General features: G+C 40.6%; 1 protein-coding gene across 1 annotated transcript; it reads left to right on the top strand.

Annotated features, from left to right (window-relative positions):
• Positions 1-1423: 1423 nt before the first annotated feature.
• LOC306770777 (uncharacterized protein) lies at positions 1424-14992 on the top strand. Its single transcript, XM_079259715.1, has 10 exons — positions 1424-1462; positions 2137-9103; positions 9813-9903; positions 10181-10235; positions 10323-10431; positions 10974-11105; positions 13154-13243; positions 13377-13520; positions 13623-13807; positions 13888-14992. The coding sequence occupies exons 2-10, from the start codon at positions 2138-2140 to the stop codon at positions 14054-14056; spliced, it is 7941 nt and encodes a 2646-aa protein (XP_079115841.1). The 5' UTR covers positions 1424-1462; position 2137; the 3' UTR covers positions 14057-14992.
• Positions 14993-15372: the final 380 nt, after the last annotated feature.

The raw sequence follows: 15372 nt of genomic DNA, 5'->3' as shown, positions 1-15372 counted from the left end.
TAGTTGATTTGGTCAAAATATATGAGAAGAGTTGAGTAAAAGAAAGTTCTCTGAGTAACAGAGTAGCAGTTAAATGACTTTATGATATAAGGTCTGGACTCAATATTTCATCTGTGAAAAGGATGGGAATATATTCTTATCAAAGTTTCAATTAAATAATTTCAATTATTAATAATCAGGCTCATCTATCAAGTTTGTTTCATTACAGTTTAAGAAGTGAGATATAAACGCTTTGTGTCTGTTATAGGGACTGTTACAAAACATTGGGAAGTTGCAACTATAATGACATTTGCAAACCTGCTGTTTTACTTTTTATCCTTAGATGTCTTTTGTGTGTGTGTGTGTGTGTGTAGTGAAGACAGTGAAAACTACGCACACTTTTACATCACTACAGAAAAATCAGAATCCAACCACTGATGTTATGATTTCTTTGCTATATAAATCTGGATCTGTTTGTGAAAAACATTTAAGCTATTGGAGATTTTTTTGGGGTTCTGCAATATCTACCTTTTTTCACTTTTATAATAATTTTTTTTCAGGAACACTGCACATCAGCCTGAAGTATGCCAAGTTTACAACCAACAGCTCTTTGTGAGTCATTTTGTTGGAGAAAAATTCTATTTCATGTTTGTCAAACTGTGATATCTGACATCTTTGTAGAAGCAACAAAAGAAAAAGGAACAATTCTGAATTTGCAACAGAGTGCTGGTAAAGGGAATAAAGGAAGAATGAAAGAAAAGAAAACGAAAAAAGAAAAAATTATTCTGAAAATGGTCGGGTAAATGGACTGAACAAAGGATTACCGTGAAAGCAATTTTCATATAAAAACTTTTTAAAGATCTACAGGGAAGCCTGTGTTGTAATCCAAGGGACAACTTTAAAATGTTCAAGAAATGACTGCACCACTAGCAGAGGTTGTGTGAGGGTAGTTCTTTGTTTGGTGCCTGCTGTCATTTTATCAGTATTTTTATTTTACAGAAAATAGAATTTATAGTTCTTGTTTGGGTAGAATAGGAAGGTAGAAAGAAATGTGTTAGAAAGATCCAGAGTTCTTTATTTTAAAAGAATATAATATATACAATCTATTTTCAAATTATTTTCTAAGTGACAGACATAGTAATATCTCCTTTAAAATCACATATGTCCAGCCTGCCAGTTTTATAGTTGCTCATGTCTTATTTTATTAATATTATCCATGGACTGAATTACAAAACAATGCATTAAGAAAAACTGATTGTGTATTTTTTTTTGTTTGTTTTACTTTTTAAATTTTATTTATTCATAGTGTAACACTATTTTAATCAGGCGAAGCTATTTTGTGAAAATAAAAATAACCTAAATGCATACATGTTGATTTTGACTCGAGTGCTGCTACGTCACATCCGCTGTTTCCCTCCGGAAGTACAGTTCATTTTTATTCACAGGGAAAAAAACAGCTGTTGTTGAGAAAGAAAACATCAAAGTGAGTTTTACTGACGCATGGCGCGGCTTTGCCTTTCGACTGATGTTAGTATCGTAAGACAGGTTTTTTTGAGCTTTTGCTCTGTGTGTCCGGCTGCTGTTTGAGCTGATTTAAGCAGCGAGCCTCGCTTCGCTCATTTGTTGCGAGTTGGCAGCTGCTAGCTTTAGCTTCCATCACTGTGGACTTCCAGTTAGCGTGCTAACGACACCCAGCTAGCCGTGAGCTAACTGACCATCAACTATCTGTCTGTTCAAGTCTTAGTGATAATTACATCTGTCGACTATTGGACAATCACTTTGGTTACTTGTATGGGTTATAAATAACTAAGTAAATGCAGATTGGACTTTGTTTGACTTGCTAGCCATCTAGTTTAACTCTTATTTATCTGTGTTTGTTTCCACCGTTAGCCAGCCTTGTTGCATGCATTAAGCCAGGTAACAGTGTAGTTGGAAAAAGATTATAGATCATGCTTGTCATACAAACTATGTATTAACAATGCCTTGGTTACAAACACGTAGTGTTTATGGTGGCATTTGATTTTATTACTCGAGAAAAACCACAAAATGCAGAAGAAAATTTTGCAGGGTGCAAGACAAAAACTGGTCATAGGAGCAAGTTACGTTTGTTTTATTATCTGTTTTTTCTTTAAACTTTTGTTAACATTTTTTTTACAGAATGCCAGCCCCAAAGAGAGGATCAGCTCCTCATGAGTCACAGCCCAAGATAAGGAAGTTGGATGAGGATGGAGAGGATCTGCCGTCCAAAACTGCACCAGCGACTAACTCACTCAAAACGGGAAATATGCAAGAAAAGACAGCAGCCCCTCTGACTAAGAAAAAACGGTCATCTTCGGTGGAACGAGGGAATAAACCAGCCAAGTCATCAAAACAGAGCTCCCCCTCGAAGGATTCCATCAAAATCATCTCTGACCTACCTGTCAAAAAAGCCACGCTCCTGAAAGCCACAAGTGCCTCTTCTGGAGAAGCTCACTCACACAGAGCCAACTCCAATACCTCCTTGAAGCGAACAGCATCCACTGAGTCTGATGATGACCTTAGTAGTGATGGTAGTAAAGTTGACTTCTTCAGAGAGAGGGATGATGAAGACAAGGCCCGGTGCATCAGAAAATATTCAAACAAAGTGAAAGCCAAACGTAAAGATGATGAGTCCTCTTATGATCCACAGGAAGCAAGCCAAGATTTACCGTCTACATCCATGGGCCCTGTGCAGATGGACCACAATTATGGTCGATTTTCAGACTCGCCGTGTCTTCAAAGCCTGGAGGGGGGTTACGAGAAACTAGAATCTGGTGAGGTTTTTACTGAAGGTGAGAGACAAGAAATTTCAGATAATTCTATTGCTGCAGAAATCCCTGTCAGATCTGAGACCAAGAAAAATGAACAGAAAGATACAGCAGAATCCATCAAAAGCAAAAAGGATGCTGATAATGAAACAATAGTATCATCAAAGGAAACGTGGCATTCTGTTGCTGGAGAAGTGAATTTAAGTGTTGAGGGTGAACAGCAGGTTGGTGAAAGGACAGATTCTACTTGCAGTTCAGAAATTAAGGCTAAGCAGAACACACTTATTTTACAGGAAAATCAGCTGAATGTAAACTGTAAGACAAAAGAGCTTGAGCATGACGTGCGGTGTGCAACTGAAGAGGCAGGAGTCTTTGCAGGCCATTGTGATGGCCAATTATACGAAGAACATGCAAATGACACAAATTCTGCTGAGGGAACTCTAACAATAGAACAGTCTGCTGGAAATTTAGAGACTCAAACAGACTTCAGAGTGACTTTCGAAGAGCATCTGACCTCTGTAGACACGCAGGACCAAGTGTCAGATACAGTCAGCAGCTTGTGTGATGATGTGAACAAAACAGTTGAAAAATCACACGAAAAGCTTGAAGACAAAGAAGAAGTTGGCATCCAGTCTTCTCCGACTGCTGCTGGTCCGGGAGCTTTAGCTGAAGTTCAGTTGAGTCACAGCTTTCTGACATCTGACAGCAGTTCTGTTACTGAATCTCATTGGACGGCTGCTCATGAGCAAAATCGAAGAGATGGACTTTCTGAAAGTTTCATAGTTCCTGAAAGGGAAATGACACTTGTGATTGATATACAAAGCCGAGAGAACCACCTGCTTGATGAAGAAGTACCTGCTGAAGCTAAAGAAGATTTGATAAACATAGACACAGAAAAGGACGTGATTCCTCAGAATGCTGCTGCAGCAAATAGCCAAATCGAACTGGATATAAAGGCTTCAAATCCAGACATCACAGTGGAAACATTAAGTCAGGATGCTCATGAATCTACCACAAACCTTACTACAAATTCCCATGAGGACTCTGTTGGAAAAAAATGTGAAATGATTGAAGACAAAGAAACTGTGAGCTTTGATTGTGGTAGTGGAGCTGAAAACAAAATAAAAACACAGACATCAGAGATCTCATATCAGCCTACAGCTGAAGTGCAAGAGCAGGAAATCGGGGAGGTCTGTGAATCAGTCACAGATGTGTGTAGAGAAACTTATGATCATGTTACAACTGATAAACACGGAAACATGGAGACCCATGAAAATGCGCTTAATTCTGAGGGTCAGGAAGGAATGGAAATGCAAGCTGTTACAGCATTTGTGCTCTCTAACACAGCAACTAAAGTGGAAGCCCAAATACAGGAGAGCCCAGTTAGTGAAGCCACCACTGTGATTTCTAACACGAGTCAAAAGGATCCAGACACTGTGGAATGTAAGGACATTGAAAATGTAAAATGTGTCACTGCAGCTGCAGAGAGTCAAAAAGACATGGATTTACAGGCAACGGCTACATCAGGGGAGGTCTGTAACATGACACAGATAGTGGAAACATACCGTCAGGTGAACCAGGAGGTCATTGAACCTACCACAAGCATACCTGAAGCACCGGGAAAAAATGTGGCGACTGCACACTGTAAAAACAGTCATGCTACTGAATGTGTTGCTGCTGCCAAAGGTCAAATAGAAGTAGGTAAACAGACTGCAGCCACATCAGAGGAAGCCTGTAACACAAGACAGAAACATGGCTCAGTGAGCCAGGTGGTCAGGGAAGCTTCCGCAGACATAACTGAAGTTAATAATGACCTGGAATCTGAAAGCTGCAAGACGGGCGAAGACCCTGAATGTGTTTCTGCTGCTGCTGAGAGTCAAATGGTAGTTGATCTGGAGATGGCGGCCACATCAGAGGAGGTTCGTAATATCACACCAGTAGTGGAAGTACACAGCCATATGGTCAGTGAACCTGCAACAGAGATATCAACTGAATTTAATGGAAACCTTGACCTGGAAAATCTAAAACCTGATGGCAACACAGAGGTGAAATTAGAATTTGAGAGTAAGATTGGAGCGGAAATGCAGACATCGATGATGGAGGTGTTAGATCCAGCTCCGTTGGATGAAGTAAATGAAATTGGGACAAAAGTGCAGAAACAAGAGGATAATGTTGTCATTGAATCTGGTGTGGAAATCCAAAGTCAGAAAAGCTGGGATGACAGTAGACATGCAACAGGCAGCATATTGAGAGAGACTGCTGAAGATTTAATGTTTGGAAACTCACAAAACGTGAAGAACAAAGACAAGATAAACTCTTCACTTGTGACTGTACAAGAAAATGAAATTAAAATGGAAATGCAGATCCCTTCAGCATCAGAGCTTTCTAAAGCAACCCCTTTAATGGAAATACAGAGTGGGAAAAACCTAAATGAAGAACGTATACAGACTGCAGCATTACCAGAGCAGGATTCTACCACACCTGCAGTGGAAATACAAGACCCAAAGAACCAAAATGTCAAAGAACAAAGTTCAGACACACCATCTGTGACTGTGGCAGAGAATCTAAACAAAATGGATGAATCAAAACTACATATTGACATTTCACCAGCTTCAATTGAAACCCAAATCCAGAGATGCCTGGAAGGCAACGAGCCGGCAAAAACCATTTGTCAACAAGATGAGGGAATTTTGAGGACTCCTTCTGAAGAGTTTAATGAAAGTGAAAGCAGGGTTATCACAGTTTGTGCCAGTACTCCTGAGAGGCCAGATGCGATGGAAACGGAAACAGCAGACCAGTTAGAAGAGATTACTCAGCCTGCAGCTACAGCTCCAGCACAAAGTGAGGAGGTCACTGCGGTCACTACAAACACTAAAGTTAAAAATGAATACATCAGTCATGAGAGTAAACAAAACCTTGATGCTGAGAGTCATGATGAGAGGGATGTGCAGGCATTAGTTGCATCAGCAGGGATTTCTGATTCAAGATTTGGTGCGGACACTAAAAACCAGGGAAGTCAGGAGGAATGTAAAGTTGATCAAAATGAAGAAAAGGCTGCTTTTGAACATGTTGCTCAAAGTCATGCCAAAATGGAAACCTCTGAAGAACCAGAGGAGACTTCTTACCCGGCAGCTGTAACAGAACAACAAAACCATGTGGCAGAGGAAATCCATGAACACAGCGTGGACTTAAAACATGAAATTCAGAAACCAGTTTCCATTGGTAACTTGGAAAATGAAAAGAATGATCGACCGACCGAGCCTGGTGCTGAGGATATTCTAGGGAACTTGGATGTAATGCGTGGATCAACAGAAAAAGCAGATTCAGCATCAGGAGAGGAGATAGAAGGGCAAGTGATTAATGAGGTCAAGGCTGACACGTCTGTCTGTGATATTAAAGAAAAGGGAGCTGAAAGCAATGAAGCAATTGTTTTTGTTTCTGGCCAATCAGATGACACTGATATTGTTGTTCAGGCATCAGAAGAACAAATCCAGTCAGCAAATCAGCGAGAGATTGAGTTTCAGGAAAACCCGGTTGTGTATGAGCCTATTAGCAGCCCAGAGAGTGATTGTGGCAGGGAGGTTTGCACTGCAACAGAGCTGCATGGAGGCATGTCTGTACTGGACATACAGAGCACTGAGAACCAGCTCATAGGCTGCAACATATCAAACTTTTATAACAATGACACAAAAGAAACTGCACACCTCATCCTGGAGAGTGAAGAAAATTTAACGGAGGAAGTCTGTGAGTCAGACAGCCATGCAGTCATTGAAATGGAAGAAGAAACTATGACTGAACTGCAGTATCTTCCACATGCAGAGTTGGCGCAAAGTGACCCATCTGCAGTTATGAAACAAATCACAGCAATCAGCTCAAATGATGATGTCAGTGTGACAGATGGATCTTCAGAAAATGCCACAGAGCAAAGTGCAAAAAATGCCTTTCCAGAGTGCACCGGAGTTGCAGTGCCGTCCAAGCAGGTGCAGGAGGATGCCGGACTTCAGGAGGCTGCTGACAACACTGTGACAACTCCAGCCACAACCGAAGTTGAAGTAAGAGATGTTCCATCTGAGGAGTATGTAATCTTAGAACCAGTACCAGAGAGTGAAATTCAGTTTGATATTGTCACTCAGGCTGCAGCTGAGTCAGGCCTGTCAGCATCGCTCTCAGAAGGTTCAAGTGGTGATTTGGTGAGTGAAGTGGCAAATCAAGGCATTTTAAGCAGCTCCCAAGAGACACTATATCTTGAGCAAGGAGTAGCTGATGGGGTCAAAGATGCTGAAATGACCAGTTCAACTGAGATCGTAAACCAGGAGACAGAGACGGTCAATAATCAGGAAGTTCAAAATTCTGGCCACTCTTCATCTGATATGGTGGACATGGAGAGGACAACCTCCCATGCAATGAGTGATGCTGTGATGATGGAGAATGAGGAAGATTGTTTAGAACTGCAACAAGTTCAAATTCTGGAGGACATGGAGATTGGGCGTGAAATAGTTGTTGCAGAGGAAGAGAATGAAGAAGACGGTGACATTTCAGTGATAAAACCACAGGAAGACCTTTCTAAAAAGTCTATAGACAAGGTAAATGAGGAAAGCAAGACCAGTGCCAGTGAGACTGTAAAGCAAAACAATTCTGCAGGAAAGACTGAAGATGAGAAAAAGGGCAAAGAGGTAGAAAAACCCAAGAAACAAGAAATGAATACTCAAGCAAGAACCAAGGCTCGTCTAGCAGCTCTGGCTGAGAAAAAGGCTGCAGAGTCAAAAAGAGCCGCACATAGACAGCAGCTCAACCTATTAGCCCTGTGTCAGGAAATCGCAGAGGACATTGCCACCGACAGCATGTTGCTGAAGAGGATAGAGGAAGAAAAACAAGCAGCAGCAGCGGCGGCGGCTGCAGCTGCAGCCAAGGCTGAAAGCAACAAAAAAGATTGTCCACCTGTTGACATACAAGATGCAGAGCCTGTTAATGTTGCAACCCCTGCTGGACCAGAAGGGTCCTCTGTTTCTGTGGCCCCTGCTTCAGAGGCTCCAGCCGCTGAACCCCCGACAACTACATCAGCTGAAACCAAGGCGGTTGCAGAACCTCAGAAAAGACGCTTCTTTATTTCACAGATTTCTGTGCCACTGAAAGCCCACGAGAAGAAGAAGCTTACTCGTTATCAGAGACTAAGGCAGGTTGAACTGCAGAGGGAGAAAATGTCTTGGGCCCGTGTCAAGAAACTCAAGTCTGACCAAGCAAATCAGATGTTGTCTGATGTGGACTGGCAAGCACCTTTTTCTGCCAGCGCTCTGTTTTTATCAAGTCCTACTCCTGGGACTCCACCTCCTGCAGCCAGTCCATCAAAAACACTCCCCGCAAGTCCTGCCACAGCTAGCAAACCTGCTCAACCTACGGTAGAGGCTCCCAAGACTGAGACTCCAAAAGCTGAGCTGGCAAAAACAGAAGCAACCAAATGTGAACCTACGAAATCAGAAACTGCGAAAATTGAACCAGCAAACACAGATGCTTCCAAAACTGGACCCGTCAAAGCTGAAACTACAAAAACTGATCGTCCTGCTCCTGAAAACCGACGAACTACAAGGCAAAGTAAGGCCCAAGCTTCCAAACCTCCTGCAACCCCAGAACCTGCTCCAAAAGTGACCAGATCAGCGGCGAAGAGGACCCTCCCGGCAGTGCCTCCTCCCATGCCCAACGGACTTAATGCTCAAAAACCGAAGCTGGAAGTGGAGTACAAGCCTTACCGACCCAGACCCAAGTACTCGCCTGATGATTTTGAACTAGATGATGACCCGTTACCAGTTCATCCTGCAAAGCAGAATCCTCCCATGCAGCCACCTCGACCTAGACCCCAGTCAAATCCTGCAGCTCAGTCAAAACCCGCACCTTCTATAAAACCCCCAGTTTCATTACAGCTTACCAACCAGACAAAATTCAAAGCTCAGACCGCACGGCCCACACAGATCACAGGCCAGTCAAAGCCCACTTTTGCAGCTCAAGCTCCGTTAAAACCTCCACAATTAAAACCCACTCCATCAGCAGCCCCTCAGCCAAAGGGCACAACTGCATCAAAACCTGCTTCTTCAGGCACTGTTCAGCTGAAGCCCGCTGTCCTGACTGCAGCACAGCCGAAAGCTTCTTCAGCTCCAGGTCAGCCTACACCTGTTTCCTCCTCGCTGCTGTCAAAAACGGTTGGAGCAAGTGTAGCACAGTCAAAACAGTCTGCACCTGTAGCAGCTCCACTGGCTGTTTCAGCCACATGTGTGGCAAAGACGGATGCTTCTTCAGTGCCTCAGAAACCCACAACTCTCCCATCACAGGAAGAAGAAAATTGCAAGGTAAGACTTAATAAATGAAGTCATCATAAATTGTTGGGATTGGTGGGTGGAAAATAGGAGGAGGGGGGGCTTTTGATTGCTTTTTGTTAGGGATGTCCATAGTCGGTTCTCGAGGGCCGCTGTCCTGCATGTTTTCCTTGTATCCCTGTTCCAACACACCTGGCTTCTATTAAATCAGAGCTGGGCAGCTTCAGTCTTTGGGGGCCGCAGTCCTGCAAGTGTTCAGAGTTTCCCTGATCCAACACACCTGACTCAAACCAATGGCTAATGAGCAGACTAGTGCGGAGTTCGATGTCAAGCTGCTAATTAAGTCTGATCTGTGTCAGGTGTGTTACAACAGGGAAACTGAACACTTGCAGGAGGGCCGCAGCACTTGATGACCGGAGTTGCCCACCCCTGTAATAAATAGATCCAACAGCCGATGAAGTTCTGCGTAACAGCTGATTCATTTGAGTCAGGTGTGTTGGAGTAGGTATACATTGAAACCTACAGGATTTTGGCCCTGGAGGACCAGAACTGGTTTATGTGTAAAACATGTTTATTTTTTTTATACTTGTATATGTGAAGTCTATTATTATTTCTATTTAATGTGTCAGATTTGTTCCGGCAAGCTCTTTGATATAAAGGCTGCTGTATAAATAAAATGAGATTTTATTTGATTGGACACTTTGCACCAACCGCTACTTATTGCCTTATTTTCATTAAACAGAATTCAACATCAAAACCCGTCTCTTCCCATCCCTCTGTGGAGAACTCCAAAGTGTCTGATGACTCACAGAAACGTGAAGAAAAGCCCGCAGGTATTTATTTTATTGTCACTTTGTTGTCACATAACGAAATCAATGGTTTCTTTGGCTTTATCTGCTGTCTTTGAATATTGAAATTTTACCAAAAATGATCAGTTATTTTTCTTTTTTTTTTTTCTTTATTTTTTTTTTTTTTTTTTTTTTTTAGTAAATCACTTGTAAATGTTTTTTTTTTTTTTTGTTTTTTTGGTAAAAATATTTTTAACTATATGGCCAAAATGGTTAAAATTCCTCTTAATTCTCACAGTTGTATCTGTTGATCCTTCTCAAGAGAATAAGCTGGAAACAGCTGAGACAGAGAGTTCATCAGAAAAGCCTTACCCAGAGTAAGAGGCTTCTCTTCAGCTCTTTGACACATTTTCTCCCATTTCCATCTGAAGTCTGTAGTGACCTGATGTGTGTTTGAATCGCAGGCGAGCAGTGAAATCGCCTCATGGTGGGACTCCTCTTTCTGAAGCTTGCCTGCAAAAAGAGGTCAAGAAACTAAAGGAAGCAGACAATGATAGCTCTCAGACTATTATTGTAAGTAAATTTATTTAATCTTCACTCCTTTTAAATCAAGTGCTGTTGGTCTGGAGCTTCAATTTGTTCCCAGTATGATTATACAGCTTAATATGCACAGCAGAGGGTTAGTCACTGAGTTTTCTGTCTTGTCTATTAGTTTAGGGAATGAGGAAACTGAATTCTCACTCTGATGTACACGTTAAAGGAAAATGCAACCTTTTCTTACAAGTTGAAACAGTTTGCTGAGGCCTTAGCCCCTTAATGCATATCACAAATGTGCATCTGGAGGAGCAGGAGTAAAGAAAGCACTGTTTACATCATGTGAGAAGAGATGATACTAGCGGAGGAATACAAGTACTTTGGAGTTCAGTTGAACAACAGACTAGAGTAGAAATGCAACAAAAATAATAAAGCAACACTGATTTATATCAATTTAAACTTACAAACTAAGAGCTAGGATTATGTTGTTACTTTTTTAGTTAATGATTTTAGAAATAAATCCTCCCAAGCACAGTTATGTCCCATTTCATCATTTAACTCATTGTCTCTTTGTCTCACAGGACGCAGGACAGAAGCATTTTGGAGCTGTGGCCTGCAGTGTGTGTGGCATGCTCTACTCTGCTGCCAACCCCGAGGATGAGTCTCAGCATTTGCTCTTTCACAACCAGTTCATCAGTGCTGTCAAATATGTGGTGAGAGATCAGATGCATGCGCACACAAATATTTTTAGGAATATTCAAGGGCATTTGATGCATTCGTACAAAAGTGGTTAGTCTTTTGAGGAGCATGACTTTCATATGATTGTAAAAATGATAAACAAAAACATTAAAAATATGTCTCAGCCCTCATTCAAGTACCGGTAGTCATCCTTACCGCTCATTGTGGTAAAGAGGATAATTATCTGTAACATTTACTGGATAATGAGCAGAAATTTTATGTTGTCTATGAGATTTCTTCTAATAATAATAGTAATAATAATAATGCATGTGATTTTTAAATCACTTAGCATGGTAGTAGGGTCACAAACTGCTACAAGAAAATCACAATAAAATATGCTATAAAACAAATAAAATCACATCAACACAATGGAAATAAAGCAGTTTAAAGAATTGAAATGTTATTACAGACTAGTTCTATCTTCTTATTCCCTTTAAAGTATATCAGCACTACTCTGTATTTAATTTAATGACTGCGTGTGTGTGATCACATTTTGGGTTTGTAAAACATTGTTCTCACTACCAGTATTGGTTGGATGAGATTCAGGTGAAAATGAGGTCACTTTGTTTAAAGGATGTTAAACTATACTGGTCTGAAAACAGCAGGACAGGAGGGAAGGTGGCTAGGAAATGCTGAAGCGAGATGCAGATGAATACAGTTACAGACACTTGATGTGATTATAATAAAAGCAGCACCGTTTAGTATAAACTGAATATTTTTTTAGGTTCTGACACATTGAGAGTTATTTGAGAAAATGAAGAGTATAAATGTGTGTTCACGAGCATGAGGTATATTTGTGTATTTCATTGATTTCAAGAAGCTATTTGCCAGTTTATCAGAAATTTCAAATTTCAAAGCAGTTCATGTTGTAAAGTTCCGGTAAAAAATTTTAAAAATTCTATTTAATTATGATTTTACCAGACTGTGGAGGAAGAATTTGATCTGACATTGTAAAGTGTTTGGCTTCCAGTGCTGATTTCCATTTGTTTTACCCATTAAAGCTTCTAATATGAGGGCAAGAGGTACAGCTGTTTTTTTTAGGTTTCGAGCACTTGTGTTGTTGTTCACTTACCAGTGTAAATATTTCACTTCAACATAAAACTTTAACAGAATCTGTAAGTGTTTAAGACTTGGTGGGTAGAGCACAGGGATCTGAAATGAACAGATAAATAAAAAGAATTACTCTTACATGTTCATAGGCAAAGCAAGTTTATTTGTAAAGCATCTTTCATGTACAAGATAATTCAAAGTGCTTTACATGAAAGATTAAAGGCATTATAGATTGTGCAAAAAAGCATAAAAGACAACAAAATTTCAAAATCACAATAACATAATAAAATGATTAAAAGCTAAATTAATTAAAAGTTGCTGTGCAGATTTCACACATAGGCGCAAGACAAAGGAAATGTCATACACAGATCCTAGATCAGGGGTGTCAGAATCCAGTCCTCGAGGGCCGGAATCCGGCAGGTTTTTGTTGTTTCCCTCCACCAACACAGCTGATTCAAATCAATGGATCCAGCAGCTTATTGTCAACCTGTTTGAGTGTCGGTCAGGTGTGTGTTGGAGCACAGAGACAACAAAAACCTGCAGGATACCTGCCCTCCAGGACTGCAGTTTGACACCCCTGTCCTAGATCCTGTGTCTTGTGTGTGTGATGATGTCTTCATTGTTGTAGGTTTTAATGAACATACAAGTCACAACACTGCACTGTCATAGCATAACTTGTCCTCTAGTTTTCAGTGGAAATGTTGGAGGAAAGACATTTGAAAACAGATTTATTGAGATGTAAAAATTTGTTAAAAAGATTTTCAATGTGGTCTTTATTTGCAGAGATTGTAATTATTTTTCAGAGCAGACCTGAAAATAAATGTTTCTTATTCATGACATAGTTTCTAAAGAAATAAATAGTTTGATCAACACAGTTGTGCTTGTAGAGTTCACATGGTATGAAAATGCAGCTTAATCAAATAAGATAATAATGCTGGTAAAAATATATTTGCATGTTTTCTATTTCTTTCAGGGATGGAAAAAAGAGCGGATACTAGCAGAGTATCCTGATGGCAAGATCATTCTTGTCTTGCCAGATGATCCCAAATATGCTTTGAAGAAGGTAAGTATGCAGAGATCCATGTTTTGTCAGAGCAAACTGTTATGAATTGAAATGTTGGCTTAGATTTCACTTTTCTGTAACCTTAAACGTTTGTCAGAGTATCGTTTGACTGTGCAGTACCTGTCCCACTCAGGTGGAGGAGATCCGGGAGATGGTGGACAATGACCTTGGCTTCCAGCAGGTGGAGACAAAGTGTCCCTCTCAGACCAAAACCTTCCTTTTCATCTCCGTTGACAAGAAAGTTGCTGGATGTCTCATAACCGAGCACATACAAGAGGTATGAAACTGCAGCGTTCTATCTGTCAGAACCTGTGTCTGCATGTTATCCCACCACTGAGTGTTTATGGTGGTACACGCTGAATCTTGCGTATGCTGATAGGGGTACAGGGTGATTGAGGACCCGCTCCCTGACGGATCAGAACCGGAGAAGGTGATGTTTGAACGTCAGAGAGCTTGGTGCTGCTCCACAACCCCAGAGCCAGCAATCTGCGGCATCAGTCGCATCTGGGTTGTCAGCATGATGAGACGTCGAGGCATCGCATCGCGCATGCTCGAGTGCCTCAGGTAAGTCCGTCCTGACAACTCAGGTATCGATTAAAAACACATTACACATAATAAATCTGTCATCTTCTTTCACCTCACAGGAATAACTTCATATTCGGCTCCTACCTGAGCAAAGACGAGATCGCTTTCTCAGACCCCACTCCTGATGGAAAACTCTTCGCCACACATTATTTTGGCACCTCTCAGTTTTTGGTTTATAATTTTGTGAGTGGGACACACCCGTCCCAGCCCAAAACCCATGCAGTATGATGGCCAGCTGGTAAGGAAAGGGGTGGATTCATATGCGACGCTTACAGATGGATGAAACCCTCTGAAAACAAGTTTCAAACACTGAATCATGTGTAAATACACGAGCTGTAAATTACTTTCTGAAGATATTATTCAATGGTTTAAATCTCAGGATGAACACAACGAGGTGTTGTTGAAAATGTCATGAAATCACCGTTTAATTCTCCCCTGCATAGTATTTTGGAAAGCTTATGGTATTTTTTTTTTATATATAGTTTTGAGCAAACTATTGGTTATATTAGAAAAATAGTTTCCATGCATGACTTAACAGCAATAGAAACAAAGAGCATATCATTGTCTTTATTATCATCATGTCAAATTGAACGGTTATTTGGGTTTGTTCTCACTTTGTTTTAACATGTTTTCAACCATGTTTTAAAGCGAGTATTACGGAGAGGTGTCTTTATTTCCCTGACAGTGATGCCGCCTTCATCTCCAGCTGGACAGAGTTGTGGGTTTGGACTTTGGCCTGGGCATTTAACAAGTGTTCTCAATTTTTCTTGGATCACCTTGCCTGAAATGTTGTTTTCTAAGCCGAGCCATATGCTGTACACCTTTTAGCAGGGCATTGTAGCCTTTAACGTTTGCGTGTTGTCTTTAAATTTCACCAAGGTTGTCTTTTGCTTTGTGCCTGAATATCGTTTAACTTCAGATGTTTTATATTCTTTGTCACGTTTCTCTGAGCAGCATATGACTTTTTATTCAGTTAGTGTAGATTCATGTTGTTCCTTAGTAATGAATTCAAATGTATATCAAATAATGTAGATTTATGCATACTCTAACAAGATTTTATAATGGGAGATGAGCAAGGTCTGAAGTCTCAAGTTTTAAACAGTCTTTCAGTGGATTAACCGCATCATTATTATCCATCCCTTATTTTTCTTCCTCCTCGTTAAAGCAGTCGCTTTTAGAGAGATGTGTTGTGTAAGAAAAAAGAAATTTGATTTATACAAAGCTGTTATGTAAATATTTATTTAAATAAACAATATAAAACGTTTTTGCCTCAGATGGGATTTGTTGGTAAAACAGTGCCACCTTGTGGCCATTTTATATATAAATGTGTCACGTGGTGCTATTTAAGAGTTTTCCACACAGATTCAACAGCATATCTGCTTGCAATAATTCTAAATTGTGGGAATTGTCTTGCTTGTCATGTTTTCTTTGTTTCTGCACATGTAAACACTCCCCTTTTAGCGCATTCCTCGACGCTCCTGTCACAACACAGCCCGGCTCAGTGGCAACTTCTGAGAAACCAAACAACCTTAAAACAACATGAA

The sequence above is a fragment of the Telmatherina bonti genome (assembly GCF_933228915.1).
Source record: "Telmatherina bonti genome assembly, chromosome: 20".
NCBI lineage: Eukaryota > Metazoa > Chordata > Actinopteri > Atheriniformes > Telmatherinidae > Telmatherina > Telmatherina bonti.
This window is presented reverse-complemented; position numbering and strand designations above follow the sequence as displayed.